Source organism: Paroedura picta, chromosome 1 (assembly GCF_049243985.1).
Source record: "Paroedura picta isolate Pp20150507F chromosome 1, Ppicta_v3.0, whole genome shotgun sequence".
Taxonomy (NCBI): Eukaryota; Metazoa; Chordata; class Lepidosauria; order Squamata; family Gekkonidae; genus Paroedura; species Paroedura picta.
The window spans coordinates 157,479,191-157,505,715 of NC_135369.1; the positions used below are offsets into that span (position 1 = coordinate 157,479,191).

The following is a 26,525-nucleotide window of genomic DNA, read 5'->3' on the forward strand; positions in this document are numbered from 1 at the left end:
CTTAATATTGTCCTAATTCGACCATTTGGCTATCAGAGACCCCATAGGTTTGCTGTGACTTGACAGCCAAAGAAAGGTACAGTTTAAAGGACACTCTTTTGTCATTTAATTCAGGAAGGCAGGTTTATTCAGTCTACTTGATGCCTCCACCATTTTTCTGAATAACCAGGGCTTGGGGGCCTCACAAGCACCAGTCCTCCCAACTCATTCTTTTGGGGATGTTTTCAGACAAAAGCCTTCTGGCTGGGAGGATTCACAACCCTTCTGTCTCCTTATCAGCAGGGAATGACTTTTAGTTTACCTTAAAGTTTTCTTGGCAAAGATGATGTCTGGCCTGCTGCTCTTCTTAGGAAGCAAGAAGGTAACAGATCTTTATGTAGATGAATACAGCCAATATATATATATATTGTATTTATCTATTATATTTATATACCAACCTAAGCCTTTGGTTCACATAAAACAGAAATGATACAGATAACTTAGTTTAACAATAATAAAGTGATAACAACAATCAACATAGAACAGTAAAAACATTAAATTTAACACATGCTGATAGCTCAGTGGGTTGGGCAGAATTGTGAGTTCTTTAAGTTGATATATGAATAAGAAACCAAAGCAAAAATACGGTCATACCCAACAGGCTGCTCAAGAATCAATACGTATCTGATATAGCTGTTGTGTGGTAGGGAATGAAACAATGTTTGGTTTTATATACATTTGACTGAAAACTTGGTCTTTGGTTGCTATAGAGTGGTGAATGGAAGCTAGATTCACCATGCAGTATCAGAGGGAAAATACAGTCATATTATCAGAACACAAAAAGCCGGTGTTGAAATGCTTTGCAAATGTACAAAAGAGGCATGGTCCAAAATGATGCTTCAGCTCACTCTGTTTCCTTAACCTTGAAAATGTATTCATGCAGAGAACAAGTTTATACTGAAGACTGGAGCCTTGGAAAGCACTTCACGGTTTTCATAAGAGTTGTGCCAGAACAACAGAAGTTTGGAAGATAACCTCAGCAAATAAAAAGGTTAGATTAAAAAAAAATGTTTTGAATGTCTGAAAGTCTATATCTTTTACTTGTAACAAATACTAAGAAGGGGTGTTACCCCCCACTTTCATACATGGGGGTTTTCCGAGATGATTTATGGGTTTTATGGTTCTATATTTATAATTAAGTAAGCAAACAGGATTGTTTGTCTGGAGGTTGTAACTGAGTTTACAGATTCTTAGAGGTGGCTTATGAGTGCCTCCTTGTTACTATGTCATTGGCTAAACAGCTGGAAAAATGGTACTATTTCCATGGGAAAATACTGCATACGAAGCAATTTGATAATGCAACCCTAATTTTGTAATGGCCTCTCACATGCAATTCAGTCTGGAATGCTATAGTCATCATATTATGAACATAGTCTCTAGCTTTGTTTCGGAAGCATGTGGATTGGATCTTACGACTGTCTTCTACTAAAGCCCTGTTCGCATAACACAATGAGCCTCCATGCATCCTGCCTCTATGTTCTGTATTTGTTTGTAAGAAAGAGCCAACATATGTTCAGTTTATGGATGAAATCAGAGTTTAACATCTGGAAAAATGTGGGGTTTGTATCATATGTTCACCTGTACCGTACATGAGTTGACTGTATTATGAGAATTAATCAATGTTCATACAATGAACAATTAAACGCACATTGTACACAGGAGGATTTACAAATTACATTGAATGCAGGTACAATCCATGTACACTGTATGCTTGATTTTTCTCTATACATATGTTGAGGAATTCTCATGCTACATTCTGCACATGGACAGGTAAAGGTGTGATTGAAACCACACACAGTCATATATTGGCCCCCAGTTTCATTTGTAAAGTGAATGCACATTGGTTGTTTACAGAAACCAGTGTTCACATGCATTCAGGATGTATGTGCATACATACACTGAAAGATATAAACAGGATTGTATGTGCATTCACTGTAATTTATGAACAGTGCTTCCATCTTCCTTCAATAGCAAAAATACTTCCTCCATTGGAGAATGACCTTTCCCAATGGAGGAAAGACTTTGTTGAAGAAGAAATATGTGGTGAAAAGGAATCACAGGATACAGTATAGTGGGAAGAATTCAATAGATCCAAGCCTGTGTTTTAAGGATTAATGTCCATTTTGTAAGTGATGCTTACTTATAGACTATGTTAACATGGATTTTTCTTTGAAGGGAAAAGCCACAATTTTCCTGCTCCAGAACAGCCCTATTGATAATAAGAGAGTTCAGGCACAATAAATGTGCACATGTGTAACAAAACTCTAAACTTAAAAGTTTTCCAAGTGTCTTTAAAAGAAACAAATAAGCAAGCCATGATTTAAAGTTCTTTGTTTGAAAGCAGGACTTGTCTTATTTAAAATTTGGCTGTCCAAAAGTCCTTTGTTACAGGAGTTCATAGGATGCCATCCCCCCCGCCCCCCCCCCCCACACACACACACTAATGAAATCCTCTGCAAACATTTCTATTCATCTTGACTTCATTTGATCTGACTTTCTACAGAAATAGAAAAGAAAGTGTTAATCTTCTGATTATTTGAATATTTAAAGAGACTGAAAGAGGATCACATTTTACAGAGCTGGAAAAACAACTTAGATGCATATTGTGTGCTGCTTTTATGGACTGTAATCCTAACATTCATTCAGTCTAGTGTTTTCATTATTTTTTCAGATGAGAGTATTCATTTTCTTCGTAATTTCAATAACAATGGCCAGCGTGGGTATTTTTCTTTCTTTTGTTCCGAAGAGCAGAAATGACTTATTCAGTAAGTAAAAAATAAAACAATCTTTATCCCCACATATTCTGTAACACTGGGACCAAAATGCCACTAAGAATGGAGTAGCTGGCATATTCTCCAAGAAGAAGAATTTTCCAGTCTGAAGGAGGCATTTTGTTTCCATTTAGCATTTTGGCGGTTGTACTTTAAGTCTCATGAAGTTTTGGTTCTCATACCTTAGGAAAGCTGAACATGATGAGAATCCTAATTGTGGTGTAACTCCCCAGCTACAACCAGAACCACCCCCTGTGGTTGCCTATTGCACAGAGTATGGAGAAACTTCTTGGGCAGTGTCACATAATCATGCTATGAATTTTCCAGATCCACCTCCATTCTTTGGCTGCTATTGATGGGTGGGGTGAATGAGAAACTCACAAATCTGGTACTATCTCATAACATATGGTTTTCACTGGATGGGGAAGAAGCAGGTGTAGACCTAGCTGTATACCCTTTGCAGTTTGGGACCCACATATCTGAAGGACTACCTGTTGCCCTACACCCCCCACCGGGCTATATGCTCTGTGGGCACCAACTTACTGGTCGTTCCAAGCCCCAGGAAATTTTGCCTGGCCTCAACCAGGGGCAGGGCCTTTTCGGTTCTGGCCCCTACCTGGTGGAGGGCCCTGTGGGAACTTTCGGCATTCTGCAGGGCCTGCAAGATACGGCTCTTTTGCCAGATCTATGGTTGAGGCCAGGGCATGGACAATCAGATGCCTCCTTCCCCTGGAAGATACTTCCACCATATTCTGAATCATCTTGGGCTAGAGAAAGTCTCCCAGGTGCATCGAATAGCAGCCTCACAAGTTGGGAGGAGGGGATAATAGTTTTGCCACCTGAGATTGATTTGATGTAATGTGTTTTAATGGGGGTTTTAATGGGGAGCTACGTGTTTTATATGGTGTTTTATCTTGTAATCCACCACGAGACTGTGTGTTGTGAATGGTGGGATAAAAATCTAATATATAATAATAAATAGGATGCCTCTTTCAATAGTGGCCATGAAAACCTCTAAAATTTCTTTTCCTGCCCATAGAACAAAACATTATGGGTTAGAATACTGTATTATTTGGGCAATTCTCCTGCCATAAAGTCCAAGTCTCTCTTGTACCAAAAACCCTCTTATGCTTAAGTCTTCCATAACTGGTGTCTCTCAATGAGCCTCTTGTGGCGCAGAGTGGTAAGGCAGCAGACATGCAGTCTGAAAGCTCTGCCCATGAGGCTGGGAGTTCAATCCCAGCAGCCGGCTCAAGGTTGACTCAGCCTTCCATCCTTCCGAGGTCGGTAAAATGAGTACCCAGCTTGCTGGGGGGTAAACGGTAATGACTGGGGAAGGCACTGGCAAACCACCCCATATTGAGTCTGTCATGAAAATGCTGGAGGGCATCACCCCAAGGGTCAGACATGACCAGGTGCTTGCACAGGGGATACCTTTACCTTTTTTTAACTGATGTCTCACAGTCATCTTTCCTGTATTAGTATTTGCAGCTATTGGAGGCCCCATAAATGATATAAAAAGAACTCCTACCACCTGTCCCACTTTTATTTCACACATGGAATTAAATATCTTATTAGCTGAGGAAAGTGTTGATATGTAGTCTCCCATAATTAATATGCTCAGCAAGATATCTGGGTTCATTCCTATTGTAACTATTGGATACGCAATCCAATAAAGGTTTAGTGGTTTCATTTAAACCCATTCATTTCAGCGTCCTTTGGAGTGCCTGAGAGGGATGAATTGCAATGATTCCATTTGGGTTACATTGAAGAGGAAGAAAAAGAAGCTTCGTTTTCAGATGAAGTTCTCAAATTTTAGAGGGTACATCATACAAACGACTAACAAGAATATTTGGCTCTATGTCAGCTGCAGGCACACTATGATTCCGTTAGCATTGTGCTTAGGATATTGTACCGAGTTATGCTGTGATTCTGTTTACTCTTTCATTTTTATGCACAGGGAAAACAAGAAAGCATGGAATTATCCGAACTATCCTGGAAGCAGCGACTGTAACAGATGAGGAAGCATGTAAAATACCTGAAAGGTAAAAAAAGGAGCAGAGATGTGCATCCGGTGGGTTCTTGCAGGTGCAGCTTCACTGAACTCCATTGTCTATAGTCATTTTGGTAGACTGCATGGAAAGAAACAAATTATGCGGGGGGGGGGGGAATCTGCTAGAAATAGGTCTGCAATTCTGTTGATCTAAAAGTCTCTCTGCATACTTGAGGTCTGGATTACTTAGTCATGGTTCCAAAATGGAATCAATGCAGTAAGGACCAGAGCTCACCAAGGCTGCGTGGAGGAGACCAGCACCATGACGAGTGCTGCGGCAATCAGGAGTGGCAACAGCGCATGCACATGCACCACCACTGCCCCTGTTGTAGGGGTCCCGGCATCAGGACAGTTGAGAACCACTGGCATAGAAGGTCATGTGGCCACCAGCTGAAATCTGCTTGTCTTACTCCCTAGGTGACATCTAGTTAGCATAGTTCTGATATTTAACTCCACTCCAACTTTACTCTTCGTAGACTATTTTAATTGCCTCCTCAACTGATTTGACCCATTTAGTAGTGGGTCTGAGCAATCACAATATACTTCCCATATCATTCATTGGATAACTTGAAAAGTATTTTCTAAACTTTTGTTAATATTGTGGAGGCTTCAATACTTCTTTCATTTTCTTCTTTTCCTTGCTTTAACAGACTTTGAGAATTCTGGACATGAATATAAGTTAGAGGGTTTTTTTTGGGGGGGGGGAGTGTAAATACTGAAAAGAAAACAAATCAAGGAAGAAAAAGTGTACAATAGCAGATTTGATCTCCAGAAAGTTACAATGTTCACATTACTGTGAAAATCCAAATGTTTAGCTTACAAATAACTGAAGAAACAGCAGCACAATATAAATGAGTTCAGTACTGCCCTTGAGAATAAAAAAGCACTCCTGGGTTGAAGAGGCATTTTCTCATCCAGCTCATATTGGGAAATTCTCAATCGTTCATCATGCAATATTTCAGGGTTATGTTTGCTGATTTAATGAACTAAGTCCTAGAAGAACTTTTGTGGACTAAACAAAGCTGCAACCATTGGTGACCTTAATTTGACCTTGAATGCCGATCCATAGGTAAATGCAGGGTTTCCTTAACAGACCTTGCAATTTGGATAATAGATTTTATAATTTTTGTAGGGATGACTGAGTGCCTTCTATGAAAGCACAGTGGTATGCTTTCTTGTTCCTGTCTTTATATTACCTTTGTCTTGTACAAGCTACTCCTTGAATGATTCTTCTACTAGTAGACCTGGGCCCATTCTGCACACTCTGGATAATGCATTTAAATGTGCTTTTGCATCTGGGCTGATTCTGCATTTATCTTGTTTATTCTGTTGTGGATTCTGCTGAATTCAGATCGATTTGAACTCAGGTCTTCCTCTATTCCCCCTCCCCCTTTGAAACAGAAAGTGTTCTGCACTCAATTGTGGAAGCTCAGAGTGGGATGGAGAGCCAAGTTTAATGGTTCCTAAAATAGAGTACATAGAATAAAAATATCTGTAAACCACTGGAAGCGGTATAAATAATTGGTAAAGGCCTAAGTGGTAGGAGAAAGGGGTGGGGCCAGTCCAGGATAGTGAAAGGCGCTGATTAGCCCCTTGCCCAGACTGACAAGAATTCCAGCCAGTTAGGTGAGGGGTCAATCGGAATGCACAAAGCGCCTTCCAATTGGGCTATCACCAGGACAGACCAGAGTTCCATCTTCCCGCTCATCCCAGCAAGGGGCAATCTGGAGAAATGGCTGCCAGTCTGCTCCTGACCACCACAGGGAGAGGAGATCAAGTAGGGCTGCCAAAGGGAAAGAGAACAGAGGCTTTGACAGGCTGTGCCAGCCCTTTTCACTCCAAGGCTGTCGTAACTGTCAAGTCCAACTGCAAATTGCCTCAGAACACTGACAGAGCTGGCAGGAGGCTGCAGAGTGCTCCCCCTCCCCCCCTTCAGGCCTGCTGCAAAGGAACCTTTATTAGCCCCTCACTAAGGTGTTTCCAAGAGCAACGCAGGGGAGCCTCAGGGCATGGGGGTGGGCATTCCTTTTGAGGGGGAGAATTTCTCCTTTTGCCAAACGGCAGACAGAGAGGCCACAGAAAAGCCCCTTCTCACTTAAAATACTGCTCTGGCCGGGAGCTAGACACAGCCAAGCCATGTGTATTTCTTCTTTGCATTTCTCTGCAGATTTGAGGCCACTGCACAGCATTGTTCTGCAGATAAAACTGTATGCTGTTGTGGAGGTTCTTTTGTCTCCTGTGTCATCTTCACAACAACCCTGTGCAGTAGGCCTCAAGTCTTTCAATTCAACAACAACCTGTGTGGGAGGCCTTAAATGTTTCCTCTTTACCACAACCCTTTCCAAAGTAGCCCTTTCTGCCTGGGGATCTGATCTTTATACTCTGCAGGTGAGCTGTAATTCCAGGAGCTCTCCAGGCCCCACCTGGTGGTTGGCTATCCCTGGGTTGGAAATATTCCTGGAGTTTTGGAGGTGGGACTTCAAAATCATACAATGCCTCAGAGTCCAGCCTTCGAGGAGGCCGCAGATGTGCTTCTGGGTTCGGGGGGAAAGGCCAGCCCCAAAAGCACACCTAGCGCCCGTTGTATTTACAAGTACAACAGGCTTGGTCCCTAGTTCTACTATAAAAGGGAAGGATGCAATCACCCCAGTAAATGCCTGGATGTGCTTAAAGAAAAAAAAGTGTCCGGAGATAAGATCAGACAGTGGATGGATTAATGGGTGGGTGGGTCGGTGGGTGGATGTAGGATTGTATTCCTACTTTTCTCTACCCTAAGGCATCTCCAAGCAGCTTTCCCTTCTTCTCCCCACAAGAGGCACCTTTTGACAGAATAGTGACTGGCCTAAGGTCACTGTGCAGGCTTCATGTGAAGGAGAGGGCAACCAAACCTGGTTCTCCAGATTAAAGTCTGCTCTGCGTAACCAGTACACCATTCTGGGTACCATTCTGCACATTGAAAAAAATAGTGTTACACCAGCTTAACGCTAAAAAAAAAACACATGCTTCTGGCCATTCCTCAGCTCCTGGCTGTTTTACTTTCCTCTGTCACCTTCTTGCGTTACTTACTTTATTGCCACCCCTTTTTTAATTCTGAGCCTTGAAGCTTTAGAAATGTAACCTTGTTCCCAATTTTTTTGGGGGGTGGGTGGGTTTAGAGTGGCATGCTTTGTGTGTTAACTGGTAGGGGAAAAAACATGTTTTTGCACTGCCTGGGCGATTTAACGCACATTCGTTGCTCCAGGCAGTTTGCTTTTTTAAAAAGCCCCATCCCTGGGAGAAGGAAGAGGGAGGTGGGTGCAAAGGCAGGCACTGGAGGCGGAGATAGTGCTACTTTGCCTCCATAACGTTCCTTAACGTGTGTTTGCTGGTTGCTCTTCTCTCACTCACACTACATGGCTAGTGCTTTAAAATGGAGGATGTAGCTGCCGGTTTGCTGTTGGGACACTGGATGCTGACAACATTGTGTAAAATGCCAAAAATATGACGTCAGCCTTTCACTATATTTTCCAGGTGCAGGATGGCCCTGGCTCTCCCTCCTCAGACCCATTACACTTTTGAAGATGGAGGTACACAAAGAGATGCCTTTGTAAATGATCTAAGTTTGAGGACAAGCATATATAGGATAAGGCAATTTTTAAGTATTGAGGCCCCAAAAATTTGGTAGTCATTTTTGCCTCAATTATGGGAACTGATGTATTTTGGCAGAAAAGTATTGTCCTTTTCTATGTTTTGATTCCAGCAATGAAAATGATTGCCCCCCTCCCAGGTAACGTGAGAATGCTGGTAGTTTACTACAAAAAGTAAAAATGGAAGCATCTGAAATAAACAACAATAAATGCTGAACATCTTAAGCATGTTTCATAGGACAGTAGGTGAAAACATGTTGGATGGTGGCCAAAATGGTTAGATCAAGATTCCAACATGATGAAACCAGGATTTTTGAATTCAAGGATTTTTAGTTTAGTGCAGCAAGCCTATCAATTTTCTTGAAGTAATGTATTACCGTTAGGATCCGATTCAAGTCTAACAGATTTGCAAGATTTTATTCAGTATTTATACTCATAAAATACTATAGCATGTTTGTACACTGAGCACATATTGCTATAGCTTTTGAATAGCAGCAAATAAAATTCATTTGACAGATCTAGTTAAGTGTACTAGCTTTTGAAACATAAAAAGTGGAGGCGCATAAAAACGAAATGCTGTACCTTTTCCCTTCGAGATTAAGTGCTTTTGTAAAATTTTGGAGCTTTACAAAATTCCTGGTTGAGCCTGGTTTCTTAGGTGTGGTGGAAGTAAAATGATGCTTGCTAAATTATTTCTCATCTCTGCTGCCTTCAGCAACATACTCTTAGGGGCTGGCTCCCCCAAACACACTTTACCAGCAGGGGGTTGAGACAAGGGATTGAAACATCACTCCTGCTGTTTAGAAAAATTGGGGGGTGGGGGGCTGTCTGCCTGGACCTGAGACTTTCTATCTCAGAAGAGGGTGAAATTGAATAGGTCAATCTCCTCACATTTTCCATTGGCTGGAGAAGGGAGTTGGGAAGTTTTGTGCATCAGGCTAACTTTCTTCTTTGGAAGCAGACTCCAAACCGTGTACACATTTGGAAAGCAGAGAGATAATATTTTTTCAAAAGTTTTCAAGGTTCTCTCTGCTTGGGCCAAAGAATTTCACATACAAGTAAGCAGCCTTCAGTCTCGTGGGAATGGGGTCATTCTTCTACTTTTGAATGGGGAAACACTTTATTTTCATGTAAGCCTGGGAGATTCTGAAATTCCATTTCTTCCTTGGTCTGGCCCTGTGGAACTGCTTTGAGTATCCACACATTGTGTCACTTTACTGTTTGATGGCATGGTAGACTTCTAGTAAAGATGCCTAAATTTCAGTGGTCTATCAGCTTTTCAAGGAGACTTATTCAGCAACTTCTGGTGCATGGTTCGAAGACAAAGAAGTAGAAAACCTTCTGCCATGCATATGAAACGAGAAAGCTTATTAAATGGAAAAGACGCCAATCACAGTTACCCGGACCCCAGGAAGTATGCTGGTTGCTTGAGCTCATTAGCAATCCACACAGGAAGAGTTATAAACATCATGTTCGCTTACCTATTCAAAGTCTCTGTCTTGTTGCTAGACATTTGGCTATAAAGTACATCTTTCCCATAATTCATGTTGAGTTTGAGAGATCAGAGCAGACTTAAGCAAAGTTACATTCTTCTAAGCCTTTCAAGATTCCACCATCAAACACTTGCTTGGCTCTTCTACTATGACTTTAAACTGTCTGTATGAAGTTACTGTATACTATCAGAACTCAGATCTAGATAAGTATATGTAGCTGCCTTAAGACGTGCCAGAGAACTGGATTTCTAGTGTTGCATTTTATATGTGGGCCCATTGTACACACATTGTATAATGCACTTTCAATGCACTTTAGAAGTAGATTATCCCGCTGCAAAAGTGCATTATCCAATGTGTACTGAATGGGCCTTTGACTGGCAGCCACTTTTCATGGTCCTAGCTGGAGACTGGACTTTTACTCCTTCCTTTTCCTGATGGTACCAGGGATTTTCTACCACAGTCCCTTCATTGTCAGTCTCTGCTCTTATTTCAGCTTTCCAGCGTTTTAGGTAGAAACTTTTCTAGGACTCTTTCTTTAGATCACTTTAAATAGCAATGCAAGATACTGAACTTGGGACATTCGATGTTAAAAACAGTATACTACTACTCAGCTATGGAGCCTCCTGATTAGCCTTATGCTGTCATAGAATGTTAGAGGAGAAATGTACATATAAGATATAGCTATTGTAAATTAAAGCTTTAAAATAAAACTTACTTCACTTCCATAAGTGAAGTATGTTACTAATTATTGAAGGTAAACAAAAGATCCAAAATGAACAACCAATTTTACCAGTTGAGAAATTCCTTCTAATTTTCAGAGCTAAATATAGCAGTTAATATCATTAAGATCAATCTTGCAGACTCCTGTAATAAAATTTTCATAGTATTTTTGACACCTGTGCATCAATCTTACACAGTCATCTCCTTCTTAATGCAACAAATTCTTTTAAAGTGAAAACTCAATGAAACTAAGCAACATTAAGGTTGATCTTACTTGGAAGTGAGGTCGATTGACCTTAATGGGATTTGGATTCCGAGTAAACAAGTCTATGATCAACCTGCAAATGGGATAGTGGTGGGAAGCTCTCTAGAGGAAGACAAGGAGCAGAATGTGAAACATAAATCAATTTTCAATGCCAAAATTTGGAAGACTGCAAATACGATGCTCATAAATAGATGCAGGAGGATTTTGATTTTAGTAGATTAGATAGATTTTTTAAAGATTAGATAATAATTATAATATGTAATTTGTAGATAAATTGTCAGTTGTTGCTGTGACTGCAATTAGGGATGGGCATGAACCAGTAAATTCTGGTTTGGTTTGGAGTGCTCCCAAATCAAACCCACATGAACCGGAAACCCTGAAACAAACCTGCTGGGTTCACTGAATCATAGAATCATAGAGTTGGAAGGGGCCATACAGGCAATCTAGTCCAACCCCCTGCTCAACGCAGGATCAGCCCTAAGCATCCTAAAGCATCCAAGAAAAGTGTGTATCCAACCTTTGCTTGAAGACTGCCAGTGAAGGGGAGCTCACCACCTCCTTAGGCAGCCTATTCCACTGCTGAACTACTTTGACTACTTTTTCCTGATATCTAGCCTATATCGTTGTACTTGTAGTTTAAACCCATTACTGCGTGTCCTTTCCTGTGCAGCCAACGGAAACAGCATCCTGCCCTCCTCCAAGTAACAACCTTTCAAATAAAGAGGGCTATCATGTCCCCTCTCAACCTCCTTTTCTCCAGGCTGAACATTCCCAAGCCCCTCAACCTGATCTCCTTAGTTTCTCCCGGCTTACAAGTAAGCAAGCCATTTCAGCCTCAAAGGCATGCCTACTCTGCTCTCAGGCTGAAATGGTTGTAAGCCATTTCTCTCCCTCCTGCTTCCAAGTTGGAGGGAGAAAAATGGAGTTCTGAAATGGCTGTCAGCCCTTTAAACCTAACAGCTTGATGTGTCTACTGGTAGCCATTTAACCCTCTTTTTTATTTTTCTCCCTTCCAAAGGGAAGGAAGCAAAATAGAGCACTGAAATGGCTGCCAGACATTTTAGTCTTACAGTGGACAGGAGCACCTGCCATGTTGTGAGGCCATTTCGCTCCATTTCAGCAATCCAAAAGGGTTCTTCTGCTTCCCTCCATTTTGAAGGGAGAAACGAAGCTGAGGCATTTAAACCCAACAGCTGATTTGCAGACTGCCATGCCCGTCTTCTAAGTTTAAATGGCCTGAATTGTGAATGTAACCAGACAAAAGGTCCAAGAAATGCTTGGGGTAGGGGGCCTCCAGAAACTTCAGTCTTGGGTGGGGGAAGGCACAAATCACTCAAATTTGTGAGGAATTTGGGATTTTGAACCAGTTCATAGCTATCCCTAACTGCAACCAATGGAACAATTAGTCATGACCAAGATAGTCTCCTTGCTTTTGGTGGAATATCATCATGAATAACTTCAGTTATATTGAAGCCAGTAGACATAATAATCCATACAGTTTTTCTCATTTTAGGATTTTGTGAATAGCATATCAGGTTTCCCCACTTCTCATAGTGTACTTATGAAATGCCAGTACAGTTCCACAAAGGCTGAATAATTCTGCAAAATCTCTCCAGATGCTGTCACTTCAGATTCTGTCACCCAGTCTAATGCTGGTGTCTATTTGTGTCCTGGTGAGAACACAAAGGGGACCATATGGTATTCAAAGAAGCATAAAATCGATTTATATGCCCCAAAGAAGAAACTGCTATTTCAGAATGTCAGTAAACATTGCTATCACTCTATGGCCATCAAGACGAGAACAAATTAATGAAATGTATCAGCTTAGCTGTATGCAAAACAGTTCTGCTCCAGAATGTTTTTCAGGAGCATAAACAAACTCAGAGATATGCTGGGAACTTCTAAACATGGTCTGCAGAACTGATCATTGGTGATCCACCGGCAATCCTAAAAACTATTGTGCTTCTGCCATATCTAATCCCATACTACCATTCCATGTATGCTATTCGTCTGAAGGCTTCATTCTGGAAATGAAAGTTCATATAGTGATGTGATGCTGAAAATCATGGACAGAAGAGATAAGGATCTAACTTTGAGCAACACTGCATGCTGATCTAGACGTTCTTCTGGGAGCTCTGAGAGTTCTGCAGGCACCCCAGGTCACTAGCTGACAATGTACTGCCTGTCCTTCGTTCCTTGCTTACAGAGGATTTATCCTACTTCTCGCTGGGCATCATCTGCTGCCACCAACTAGTCTTCAAAAGTAACTCATGCTAGATGAATTAGTGCTTCTGGCACTCTTCACTGTGTTTCCATTGAAAGGCTGCATGGATCTGCCACATCTCCCATTTCACTTGTACTAGTTAATGTGGGGAATGGCAGAATCGTGTGTATTATGGGCACAGAAATCATTAACATGTAATAAATAAAAAGTGCTCACATGATTAGTACAAGCATCAGACCGAGCAAGCTTATAAAAACACAGTCTTCTAACCCAGGGGTAATCAACCTGTGTTCCTCCCAATGTTCACGGACTACAATTCCCATGAGCCCCTGCCAGCATTTGCTGACAGGGGCTCATGGGAATTGTAGTCCGTGAACATTGGGAGGAACACAGGTTAACTATCCCTGTTCTAACCCAAACTCGAGATGTATCCAAACAATGTTGTTATAAGGATAGGATCTTGAAGTTACAACAGTTATAAAGTCCTCTATTACCTCTGTTCTCTAGTTTAGGGGCGAGGGGCGTCTCCCCATTGTCACTCCACACACAGACAGATCAAGTGCTTGTGTAAAATCTATCACTTCATGGTTTAGCAAGCTAAAGATGCATGCAGAATGGAAAAGAGTTTCTCTGGTGTTGCCTCAGAATTTATAATCTCCCTTCCTTTCTCTGGCTTGTTCGTTTACCCTGATCCAAAAGGAAGAGATCCAGTTTAGTGTTTGGTTTCCCTAGTCTCTGTCCCTAGGCGTGAAATTCTGGCTTTGCTGTTTCATGGTAAACATTTTGTTTCCCTTGGGCCAGATCCACCCCGATGTAATTAAGCAGTGAAGGGTTCTCTTGATCTCTTGATGCCTACAGCTTTCCTTTGGACAGTATTTCACCAGTATTAAAGCTATGGTAGCCAATTTCCAGGTGGTAGCTGGATACCACCAGCTATTATAACTAATCTCCAGGTGTCATAGTGCAGCTGGAGAAACTGTCTGCTTTGGAATGTAGACTTTATGGCATTATAGAATCACAGAATCATAGAGTTGGAAGGGGCCACACAGGCCATCTAGTCCAACCCCCTGCTCAACGCAGGATCAGCCCAAAGCATCCTAAAGCATCCAAGAAAAGTGTGTATCTAACCTTTGCTTGAAGACTGCCAGTGAGGGGGAGCTCACCTTAGGCAGCCTATTCCACTGCTGAACTACTCTGACTGTGAACATTTTTTTCCTGATATCTAGCATATATCGTTGTACTTGTAGTTTAAACCAATTGTAGTCCCTCTTCTCTCCAAGCCGTGCCCCTCTTCAGGCTCCATCGCCTAAATCTCCAGTTATTTCCCAGCCCAGAGCTGGCAACCCTAATTAAATGTCCTGAGTTCTGTGTAGAGCACAGCCCCCAATGCTTAAATATCAAGGTGAATTCTCGAGTGGAAGGCATTTCTCCACACATGGCATAATTAATCAATCTAAAAAATGCACATGCAATTACAGAATTAAAGCAAGACTTCATATTTTAAGATTGATTGTGAGTTTAGTGCAAAGTTTCATAGTCAATGTCAAATCACCTCCTGAGGTTTCAGTCTAGTGCAATATCAAATACCTATGCAGCAACTGTCAGGGATTTTAATTAGTTCTCTTAGCCATGGCTTGAACAATGGGAGGTTGCTCATAACACTATGTGGGAGGGGGAATTTGCAAGCGAATGTGACTTCTGCTTTCCTGATGACTTCATTTGTCACCCACAAGGAAACTTGTAAGTCCCAGTGGGCTTATAGCATTTAGTGCCTTTAGCAAAACTGTGCATCTTTGGAGAAAAATAAATCAGAATCCTTAGATAATTTTTGAAGGACTTCTTGTGCTCCCTAATGTCTAAAGATTATATCTATAACTACCCTCATCTTCTACAACATGCCTTTACTATTGAAAGGACTCATGGTTAGGAACATGGTTAGGATCAGCTTAGGGCTGATCCTGCGTTGAGCAGGGGGTTGGACTAGATGGCCTGTATGGCCCCTTCCAACTCTATGATTCTATAACATCAAGAAAATTAGTAAAATAGAGAAAGGGACCAAATCATCTCGTTTGATGGAAAAGCAAGGAGGGATCCCTGAGTAATAAAAAGGTCTACACTGGGGGTTATGGGATACGACATTTAGTCGGGGACTAATGGAACCAGTCAGCAAATAATCTGCCTGGATCTCATCTAACTCGTATTCTTGAAGAGTTGCCAAAGAACCATACGCCATTAATGTACTTTACGGGTTCGGCTGAATTCTGATAGAGAAACATGTCTAGGCAGAGAAAATAATTATAATTTTACATGTGTAATCTTCCCCGCACCCATCCAAATCCTTAACAGATATCAACATTCAATTTTTTTAAATATATAAAACCACAAATCTTTCTGTCTTTTTTCATAGACATCTTCAAAGGAGCAGAACAATGACTCCTGCACAGCTCCTGGCTTTCTCCAGACACCCGGAACAAGAGACTCAAGCTGTCTCTCAAGCAGCCGAAAAAATGGAAGCGTCAATACAAGTTTTAAAAGAAAAACTTCACCAGAAGCGTAAACGATCATTGCTTCCAAGCGGTAAATACACAAGCAGATATTCACAAGGGTTCCCTGTGGATGCTTGCTGGCTCTGCCTCTCTTGGATTAAATCATTATTGACTTTGTGTTATTGTTATTTTGCTGCAGGTAGGAGTTAAATTGATATCTAGACCTCAGAGTCACAACGCATGTTTAAGCTGCTTAAAAAGATCTTAGAAAACTCTATTTGTGCTTCAGGAGGAGAGATTTCTGAATAGAATCTGTGTCCACATGTGAAATCAACCAGTTTAGTTTCCCACATGAATTTTTAAAGTATCCTTTTGTTCAGTATGTACTTTATTCTCTATTCCTCGAGATATGCAGCAACAGATGATATTTTCTATACAGTCAACTGTCCATTCAAATAGGGCTCAGGCCATGATCGGGCATACAACGTAGCAAACTTGCTGAAATTTATTTGGGAGTGGGCAGTGACTGGATGGAAGATTTACTTTGGACTTCTATAGTCATTCTATGTAACATTGTGGTCCATAGGAAAAAAGGGAAATGTAAATATAAGTTATGAACAGGTAAGGTCCAATGATATCAGCTGGCACAGTTGTAGCCATCCCTGCATCAGCTCTTTGACCAGAAAACTCACCCCAGTTTTCTTATACTCGTAAGAACAGCAGCATTAACATTTACTCATTCAAATTTATTATTTTATCTAAGTACTAGAGGCAAAGCCCGTTGTACCCAGGAATACAATGGGTGCTAGGCTGCACACCTGCACTGTGGCCTTCCTGGGGACTGGCTACATGGCAAAAGTTCTTGCCCACCCTTGGACTCTTGAGGCCCAGCCTCCAGACCTTAAAGAACATTCCTGACTCAGGGGTCGCCAACTTCCAGCTGTGGCCTGGAAATCTCCTGGAATTGGACTATAAAGAGCAGCTCCCCAAGGAAGAATGGCTGTTTTGGAGAGAGAACTCCAATTTGAAATTATTGGGTCTTACTCATGAGTAAACATTCCCGGGGCAGAGGCTGCGCTGTGTCCCAGACGGCTGGCAGGGGAGTGTTTCTGGACCTTTCACAGCCTCCCCCCCCGAAACCACACAAAAGCTGCACCAGGAGGAAGCTTGCTCCCCTCCTTCAAAGTGAAAGAGGTCAAGGCAACTTACTGGTAGCAGGGCATGCTCTGAGGCTAGTTCGTCTTCCACACAGCAAACTTCTGAAAGTGGCAGGAAGTTGGAGTGAGAGAGCTAATCACTTATTAGCCTTTCCTGGTTGAAAGCTGCCTCCTGATTAGAGCTAAACTACTAGGGCTGACGGGCTTCCTGATTGGAGCTAAACTATCCTGGTTGAGGATCATGACTTACTAATGAGTAAACATTCACAGGTCAGGAGCCATGATGTACTCATGAGTAAACATTCCCAGGGTAGAGGCTTTTCCTGGCTGTCTACATGCAATTTGACCTGATTGGCCCTCATTGGCAGAGTGCAATTTGAACTGATTGGCCCTCACTCATGAGTAAACATTCCCAGGATAGAGGCTTTTCCTGGCTGTCTGCTTGCAAATTGACCTGATGGCCCTCATTGGTAGAATGCAATTTTAACTGATTGGCCCTCACTCATGAGTAAACATTCCCAGGGTAGAGGCTTTTCCTGACTGTCTGCACACAATTTGACCTGATTGGCCCTCATTGGCAGAGTGCTCTCTCCCTATTGGAGGCATACCTCAAGGGAAGGCCAATCAGGTAGAGAGTGAGTTGGCTGCATGCAAGGTCAACTTTATAATGTTTAGTGATAGTAATAATGGTTTTAATTCATTGTAAGTTCCTCCTGTCACCCTTGCTTTGGGGAAGAAAATTAGTCCCCAAAAGCACCGTGCAACTTTCCCCAAACCTGCTTATGGAAAGGCATAGGACCGTAATGGATAAAGCCAGCAGTACTGACCCTATGTGGTTCTCCTTTAGATTAGTGGTCCCCAACCACCAGGCTGCGTGGTGGGCCGCGAAGGCACTGGCACCGGGCCACGGCTCCCTCTCCCCGCCCCCCCCCCGCAGTAAAAAACTTCCCAGGCCCGGGAAGCTTCTTACTGTGGGAGGGGGGGAGAGGAAAGTAGGTCTGCACACACGCATTGTGAAAGTGCAGCGCATGCGCGATTTCAGCTGTGCATGGTGCATGCGCGGCCGCTCATGCACAGCATGCGCAGCCGGGCAATTGCCTTCCCTGCTGCCGCTGGTCCCCAGCCTCAAAAAGGTTGGGGGCCACTGCTTTAGATCAAGTATTACGTTTCTGAATATTAAATTTATATTTTATGTGTGTGTGTGTGTATATATATATATATATATATATATATATATATATATATATATATATACATACACACACATACACACACATACACACACATACACACACACACACATATATATATATATATACATATATATATATATATATACATACATACATACATACATACATACATACATACATACATACATACATACATACATACATACATACATACATATATATATATATATATATATATATATATATACACACACACACACACACTACACACACACACTCGTTAGAAAATGATTAATGCTTGGCATGGTCAGCGGCAAAAGGAAATGTGGTTGCCAAAGGATCCGCTGGCTAGACACAATCAAAGCCGATACAGGAATGATCATCAACCAACTAAAAGAAGCAGTCATTGACAGACACATGGTGGAAACTTTCCTATAGAATCGGCAAGAGTCATATATGCCTGAACAATGACATCATCATCATCATCGTGTATATACATCTATGTATAAATACGTTCCCATCTTTTAACACATAAGAATAAATTAAAATTAGTTTGATATGTATAAGCTAGGAACAACAATGAAGTCAGGCAAATGTTCCATACTAAGCTGTAGCGTCTCTGATGTGATTCAGCACTGGTCATCTACTGCAAAAAACCAGTGAATGTCTACACTTAATTTCCAGATCTGTTATCCACTGATGTGCTCAGTAAGATAGCCAATATAACGGGATGCCTACCATATATACTGCCACCAAAATGCCCCCCAAACTGTATGACCCATAAATACAGACACATCACTGGTGTATGCAACAACAGGTAGGTCTTATAAATATACATTTGTGCCAGTTCTTTCACTTTGAATGGGACACTCTTGATTTCAGAATGGATCTCCTCCTTTCCCAGTGTGTCATTTGATTTTTTCACTTTGGCTTGGATCCATCTATTGAAAAGCAGAAACATAAATGGACTCAGTTCCACTTGTGCAAATGTTTATGCAACTCTTATCACTTTGCTCCCTATATATTATAGTGAGTGGAAATGTAAGTGGGAATATGGGATAGAATAAATTAGATTAAGTGCATGCAGCTACCATGGTTCTGCCCTCCCCCCCCCCTTTTCTGCTTTTGCAACTCAGCATTACCTCTCTTCTCCAGACTACAGAGATTGGTTCCCCTATAGAGAATGGATGCTTTGGAGGGTAGATTCTCGGGTTGTACGTGGCGGCGTCCGAATCGGCCGCTCCAGGCCACCGCAGCCAGCGCCCAACAGCGGGGGGGGGGGGTGCGCGGCCGGGTGCACAGTGACACTGGTACTGTAACCACTGAAGTCTTTGTTACAGTCTCCATCCCCAAATCTCCAGGAGTTTCCCAATCCTTGCTGGTGGCCAGGGGGAGCCTGGCAACCCTAGCTAGAGCTGTGGTGATTATTTGACGTTAGGAGGAAATGTTTGGTTTTATGTAAACTACTATGGGACTGAGATTGCCTCGAAATCTATTTTTCCATACACCTGCTCATTGTTCAACTCTGAGTTTGAGAGATCTCAATTAGAAGCATACCAAATTTGGTAATCTGGTATGAATACAGAGGTAGATCAAGCAAACACAGAGGTACATTTTTCATTAAGACAATGAACAACTGATATTTATGCCCAAGGGTATCTCTCTGGAATATATCTCAGTGGAGAGACTGTGGTGTAGTCCTACATGAATACAAGACTCTTGCACATGTGAGTCACTAATTTGCTCAAAGATGTACAGATTTGATCAGAGTTCTATGTATCCTGTTAACATTAATGGCAAAGCCATTGTGCTTAGTAAGCTCAGTATGAGCATCTGCAGTCCTGAATTAAGGCTATACTCTCTATGATGCAATGCACGTCCTTTGTCCATAGCAAATTCCCTTCAAAAAACCCAGAGTGAGGTGTTTTATGCCCACATTCCAGTGATCTGTTTAAATGTTAAGGCAATCAGGAGGAAAATCACTGTTTAAGCTGTTAAATTAACATATCATTACTTTTAATTGAATGAGATAGCACTATGTGCAGGATTTTATGCTATTTCAATAAAGACGAATCAACTGTAACTAATTTGAATGCTTTATTGAGGCGTATGTCAACCTTCAAGTGTGAATTATTGCAGTTAATTAACTATATTACTGTCCCACATAGCTTTTCAAATTGAGCCCTTCGGCATTCTGTATTAATAATGAGGTGTTAATAAAATAACAGTTCTCTGTTTAGTGTCCACAGAAATGCAAGCGTTTCCCTACCACCATTCAGATCCACTCTTTCTCTGACCATTTAGACTTCTCGAGCACTTAGATACACATCTATATACCAGACTACCATCAGGCCTTTTTTGAGTTTTCTGTCGTCCAATAATATGTGGAGCTATTATTACTACTAATGACTACTGTGATTAGATCCAGCCATCTTTTAGAACTGCAAAGGGGCTAAGATTAGCCTACCAGGGATTTTCTATTCAGGATTTATTAGGCCTACATCTTGTTCTTCTCCTAGCTCTTTCCATTCAGCGTATTACTTATACCCCCCCTCAAAAGGATCCTGTTGTGACACAAAATTGGGGGCTCACTTGCTTGGCATTCCGTACACAACAAATAGGTTTTGAGGGTAGACAATTTTATTTGAATAATAAAAGGGAATGCCTAGCACTCGGGCTAGAAATATATTTAACTGACATCAGGTTTTTCTTTTATATCCTTTGAATAATTATTTGTAATTACATATGCATGCATATCATAATCTCATTACTGCTTATTTATATAATATCCTTGACATGCGTACAAGCATTGCACAAGTTTTACACAAGACATATTGTATATCGTTCCGACATTTCAGTACCTGCATCAGCCAAGTTTTGAGGTTACCTTTTTTCTTAGAGCAGTGGTTCTCATCCTGGGGTTCAGGACCACTTTGGGGATCAAACAACCCTTTCACAGGGGTCGCAGCAGGGCAAGCAGCTTGGCTGGGGAGGATGCCATCCACACAACAGCCTTGCAAGGTACATTGAGATAGAGCGTTCATCTGTCTGGAACAGTGGAAAAGAGCAAGATCGGCATGGAGGGACAAGAGGCAGAACTGAACTGAGAAACCCCGGAATAGAAGCAATTTATATGCAATCATGAACAATGGATCTTCATGCCATTGGTCAGTTTCGGTTTAATTTCTGTGAACAAACGCTTGCATAATTTTATGGCTGGGGGTCACCACGACATGGGGTATTAAAGATTCGTGGTATTAGGAAGGTCGAGAACCACTGTCTTAGAGGGCTTCCTTCAACTTCCCTTTTCATAGTCTGCTTTGTTCATTCTCTCCCCCACCTGTAGCCTGACCCATGTTTTTGGCCTCATCTTATTTCTGTGTTGTGCTACTAAGCTAAGCTCCGAGCTTGAAATAGAGCTGTTGCCAACTGCACAGAGATATTTCTTTAAAACTTGGCCTCAGCCAGGCAAGCCTTAATTGTTACTTGCAGTTGGGTATAAGTTTAGCATCAATAACTGATCCTCCACTGTGGCCTCCACAAAACAGAGATGCTAGTATGAAAGCAAAAAGAAGTTCGCACTGCGAACTCCAGAAATTGTCCCCCTGTCAAGAGGAATTATCAGCTTGATCAGTCTACTGCCTTCTCCTCCCGAAGGAGAGGGTGGATTTAAAAAAAAAACATGCTGGAGAGCTCTGCTATAGCAGTGGACCTGTTCTAGCTGATTAATTTCATGCAAGTCAGGGGTGCAAAGAAGTTAATTTACTTTCCTTTGCAAGTGAAAGTTCCTCAGTCAATTAGGAATATGGAAAGAAAGAACTTGATTTCTTTGCTTGAAGTTTTCATTTGGCATAGATTTTTTTTTCTTGATTGAAAGTGTATGGTCCTGACATATTCCAAAGGCTGACAATACTGAGAATCACAATTTCAAGATCTAAAGTTTTCCAGTAAATATATTTCTTGTTAAACTTCACTTTGAGGATAAGTTGTTTTTTTTTGCATGAATATGTTACTGAAGGAATTTCTAGTTATAAAGTTCTAAATACTTGTCTACTGATCTTTTGTAATTATTATTTTATAAGCTCATTTTTTCCCCAAAATTATTTGCAAGGGAACATCCTAGATGGGGAGCTTCCAACACGGCTCTGGCTAGATGGCTTCCTCCAGCTTATGAAGACGGACTAAGTCAACCCAAAGGATGGAATTCAGGTTTCTTATATAATGGATTTCCATTGCCATCGGTTAGAGCATTTGGAATTGTTTACAAATTTGTATGAATCCAATGGTTCTGCAACTAGGTGACAGGGCCTGTTTGAAGATAGAGGGCATGGAGAATATGAAATGCCTGGTCTAGTGTGATGGCTAGAGTGAGGAGACCAGGTTCAAATCTCAACTCATCATTTGGTGACAGTGGGCTAGTCACTAAAGTGGATCCTACCCCTATCTTTCTACTCCACTGAGTCAAGTTTGAATGCTTCCCTCAACTGAAATGGCTTCTCCTCTGGAGGAAGAGACACTTAAGTTGGAGGTAGTCGTCTTAGGCTCCTTGAAGGTTGGTTGGATCTACCACACTATCTCTCAGCCTAACCTAACTTACAGAGTTGCTATGAAGACTGAGGGGGAGGGGAAACATATGCTGTCACCTTGAGAGAAGGAGTTGACCAGCATGAGAAAGATATTATCCTGAAGCAGACAGTATATCTATCCCTCAGCATTCTGCCATGACCTGGATAAACTGGGTGACCCTGTTAAAGGATTTCCACTGATCTATGTTTGATTGTCTGGGGTGAAGGAAGATTCTACCCTATTCATTCCGAGGTGCTCTAGAACAGGAGTAGTCAACCTGTGGTCCTCCAGATGTTCATGGACTACAATTTCCATGAGCCCCTGCCAGCAAATTCTCATGGGAATTGTAGTCCATGAACATCTGGAGGACCACAGGTTGACTACCCCTGCTCTAGAAAGGAGAAAGCTCAGAATCAGCTGCTGCTTTATTTGTAGCCATGTTTTCTCAATTCCCAGGTTTCTTTATTATTTAAATTAGTACTTCTTCCTCTTAAACATAATAATGTATATAAAAGCAAAGTAATATATTAATATTACAATACAGAATATTAGAACTGTTATTAATTAGAAAGCATTTAAAACAAATATTTTATTACTCAGAACTTGAAGCATATAGCTAATATAAAATGAATCATATTATGCTATAATAGTCGTCTTCATGTAGTGGAATAAAACTCTACTATTACAAGTGTTACAGCAATCCATTTGTGTCAATGGGATCTACTGCTAGCCACCCACAATATAGTAAGACAATCCTTCCAGCTTCTCAGAAATGGACAACATACCCGAGATCCTTCTTTTCTACTGTGGCAATAGTCTTCAACCCAGTGGATCAAGGTCCTCAGATGGGAGACAATGCCACAACTACTGGGTTACAGGTCCCTATAAAAAAAGAAGAAGTTAGTTTTTCTACCCTGTTTTTCACTGCCCAAAGGACTCTCAAAGCAGCTTATTTTTATTTTATTTTATTACATTTGTATACCGCCCTCCCAAAGGCTCAGGGCGGTTTACATAGAACATAAACAAGAACAATACATCAAGCTCAGTGATTATAACAAATGAAAGGTAACAATAATAATAACAATAAACAGAGAAAATAACATTCTAACAGGGTAAGAAGTTTAACAGGCCCATAGCTGGTCATAACCATTGTATGGGTTCAACCTCTCCCCACAACAAACACCTCAGCAGAACAGCTCTGTCAGGGCTGGCTGCATGTGGAGGAGTGGAGAATCAAACCTAGTTCACCAGATTAGAAGCCGCCGTTCCTAACTGGCTTTTGTTGCTGGCTTTTGTTAGAACTTGCTGCGAACTATACATCCATTGAGAGTAAGATGGCTACTTCTCCTGCCTCTCTTTGTGTGCAAGCCTTCAGTATGACAACAAACGAGTGACAACTCAGTAGTTGAAGAGGACTCCCCCACAGTTCTTACTGTTGTCTTGTTCCTTCCTACAGTACTCTTCTTTTGGAACATCACTTTCCCACACTGATTCTTGGGCCTTCTACTCACAGTTCTAGCTTCGGGGTTTTTTGGTCATAACTCTGGTTCTCCCTCTTGTCACATATCTCTGCTACATGACTTCCTTTCACTACTTGCAGCACAGTGGATCCCATGCTCAGTGAGTCCTGGGTATGGAAAGTTTAAAGAACAAAGCCTTACAGGTTCCTGAATTAATAAATACCCAACACATAACTTTGAATTGCACTCAGATATGAGTATTTTATTCTTATTTTGTCACCTGGCATTCTTTCTCATTATCTCCGAAAGCAAAATACTCCAGGATGCTGTGTTAGCTATCCTTTTTAAAATGCTGCTGTTCTCTCTGCAAGAACTAGGAGCTAAATCATACAATTTCTCCTTCCTACCTGTCTTGGGAATGTTGACAGATATTACATTCTGTAGACAGTTGTACAGAGGTATGAAGTAAGCTTGCTTTTTAACTGGTCAGAACCTATCTGGAGTGTAGACTGAATAATACAAATATTGGAATACGTCAAAGTTCAATGGCCAGCGTGATATAGTGGCTAAGATTGGTGGCCTCTAATTTGGGGAACTAGGCTTCATTTCCCACTGCTCCACATCCAGCCAGCTGGCTGGCCTTGGACTAGACACAGTTCTTAGCACTCTCTCAGCCCCACCTATCTTACAGGGTTTCTACTGTGAGGAGAGGAAGGGTAGGTGGTTATAAGCCACTTTGAGACTTCCTGAGGTAGTGAAAAACAAGGTCCAAATAATCAGCTCTTCTTCTAAAAATTTATTATTAGTATTATTTATTTGATTTATTGGGAGAGGCAGTCTCTTAGGTACGTAGGCCATGTACTGCCTTAAGGGTTAGAACCAATACCTTGAATTTGATCTAGAATTTCAACCAGCAACCAATGCAGCGTTAAAGAAGTCTTTATGCTATTGGATCACTGTTCTCACATATGTGGCAGGAGACATGAATCAAAGTCTTGATGGTTTCATTTATTTCATAGCTTCTAAAATCAGATTGATAAGATTTTCTTTCCTGGAGTTCTTCAGCAATATTTTATTTATTTTTATTTTATTTATTTAGATTTATATTCCGCCCTCCCCGAAGGCTCAATAGGTGCATGTAAGCATTTTGATCAAATACTAAACGGACCAACAAAGACCCCAATATAATAAATATTTTTAGACAGTTCAACAGGTGGTATTTAGGCGTCAAAAGATATGTGTCTACTTACACTGTAATGGCCTGTTAAAATGTGATTTTTCTGTTTGACTATTTTGATCCAGCTGTAAACTAAATATCATTCTCCCATATTCTATTTTACCTGTTTGGCATCAGCTCTCAATGAGAAGCTGAAAGAGAGTAACCGGGCTAAGGTAACCATGTAAAAATGCTTGGAATTTGAACCTGGGTAATAAAAATTCTAGTCCAATACGCTAACAAATAAACTACATGGGCTTTAGTGTCATTCTACCTGATTAGTGATTTAAGATTTGACTTTTAAAGTGATTACCTCATAGTATTGCCATTTGTTTTTGCCTTAAGAGAATTAGCAATAAGCTTCTCATGTTATAACTGTACAGAAAATCCATCAGTATATATTTGAACAACTTTAACGTATTGATTCCCAGTTTCAGAACAAAAATGCCAGGCTGTCAAAACATTAAAAGTAAGCCCACCAACAGAAAGACAGATCTGTATAGAACAGGTTTACAACATTAGCCATTCTGGCAAAAGCAATGAACTGCATTGCTGCTTTAGCTCACTTAGGCTGTTCTATCATTTATGAGAAGTAAACCGTATGATTCATGGCAACTGAACTCGCTTTTTTGTTTCCCAGGTGCGTGAAGTAACAAGAAAAATTATTGAGGCGTCTAATGAGGCTGTTACAGAAGATGAGCTACATTCTGACATTTTCATTGCATGGGGGCAATACATAGATCATGACCTTGTTTTTACACCTCAGAGTACAAATCAACCTTCCTTAGTTGGAGAAGTAGACTGTCGGAAGACATGCGAAAACCAAAGTCCATGCTTTCCAATACAGGTACAATTTTCCTAGCTATTTCATTTTCTTTCAGGGTGCATCAAAAGGAAGGCTAATGGGTCTAGTTTCTATTGCCCAGCCATGATTCTGAAATTATTATAGCACAGGGGTCCCATTCTATAATTGGATTCATAGTGTATATACCACTTGCAACTTCATATGACTAGAATGAAAGCTGGGCCTTGTTAGGTGAAATGGCTAATAAAAGCAACTTTCCAAATCGTTTTTGCCTCTTAACAGGTTATTTTAATGCAAAAATAGGGGCCAACAATGATCATTTAATCCAAAAACTGTATGGTACTAACAATGAAAATTTCCTTAGTCCCTGTAGGTTTTGTTGGTCATCAAAAGATAGGGTGATAATTTTAAATGCCTCCCAGAAAATTAATCTAAGCAAACTTATACCATC

At 41.1% G+C, this 26,525-nt stretch overlaps 1 protein-coding gene and 1 long non-coding RNA gene across 3 annotated transcripts in view; one reads left to right on the forward strand and one right to left on the reverse strand.

The window, feature by feature from the left end:
- The first annotated feature begins 926 nt into the window (after positions 1 to 926).
- Positions 927 to 26,525, forward strand: part of TPO (thyroid peroxidase) — a 105,763-nt gene continuing 80,164 nt past the window's right edge. The window contains exons 1-7 of the mRNA XM_077309852.1: positions 927 to 1,030; positions 2,711 to 2,804; positions 4,771 to 4,855; positions 15,599 to 15,768; positions 18,712 to 18,844; positions 22,139 to 22,268; positions 25,910 to 26,116. Coding sequence (XP_077165967.1) covers positions 2,711 to 2,804; positions 4,771 to 4,855; positions 15,599 to 15,768; positions 18,712 to 18,844; positions 22,139 to 22,268; positions 25,910 to 26,116 — 819 coding nt within the window. The 5' untranslated portion in view covers positions 927 to 1,030. The remainder of the gene's footprint in view (positions 1,031 to 2,710; positions 2,805 to 4,770; positions 4,856 to 15,598; positions 15,769 to 18,711; positions 18,845 to 22,138; positions 22,269 to 25,909; positions 26,117 to 26,525) is intronic.
- LOC143823487 (uncharacterized) overlaps positions 18,420 to 26,525 on the reverse strand; it is a 156,227-nt gene continuing 148,121 nt past the window's right edge. For both annotated transcript variants that reach the window (XR_013226490.1, XR_013226491.1), the window contains 3 exons: positions 23,379 to 23,475; positions 20,915 to 21,075; positions 18,420 to 18,968 (listed from right to left, as the gene is read on the reverse strand). This is a non-coding gene — a long non-coding RNA (uncharacterized LOC143823487). The remainder of the gene's footprint in view (positions 18,969 to 20,914; positions 21,076 to 23,378; positions 23,476 to 26,525) is intronic.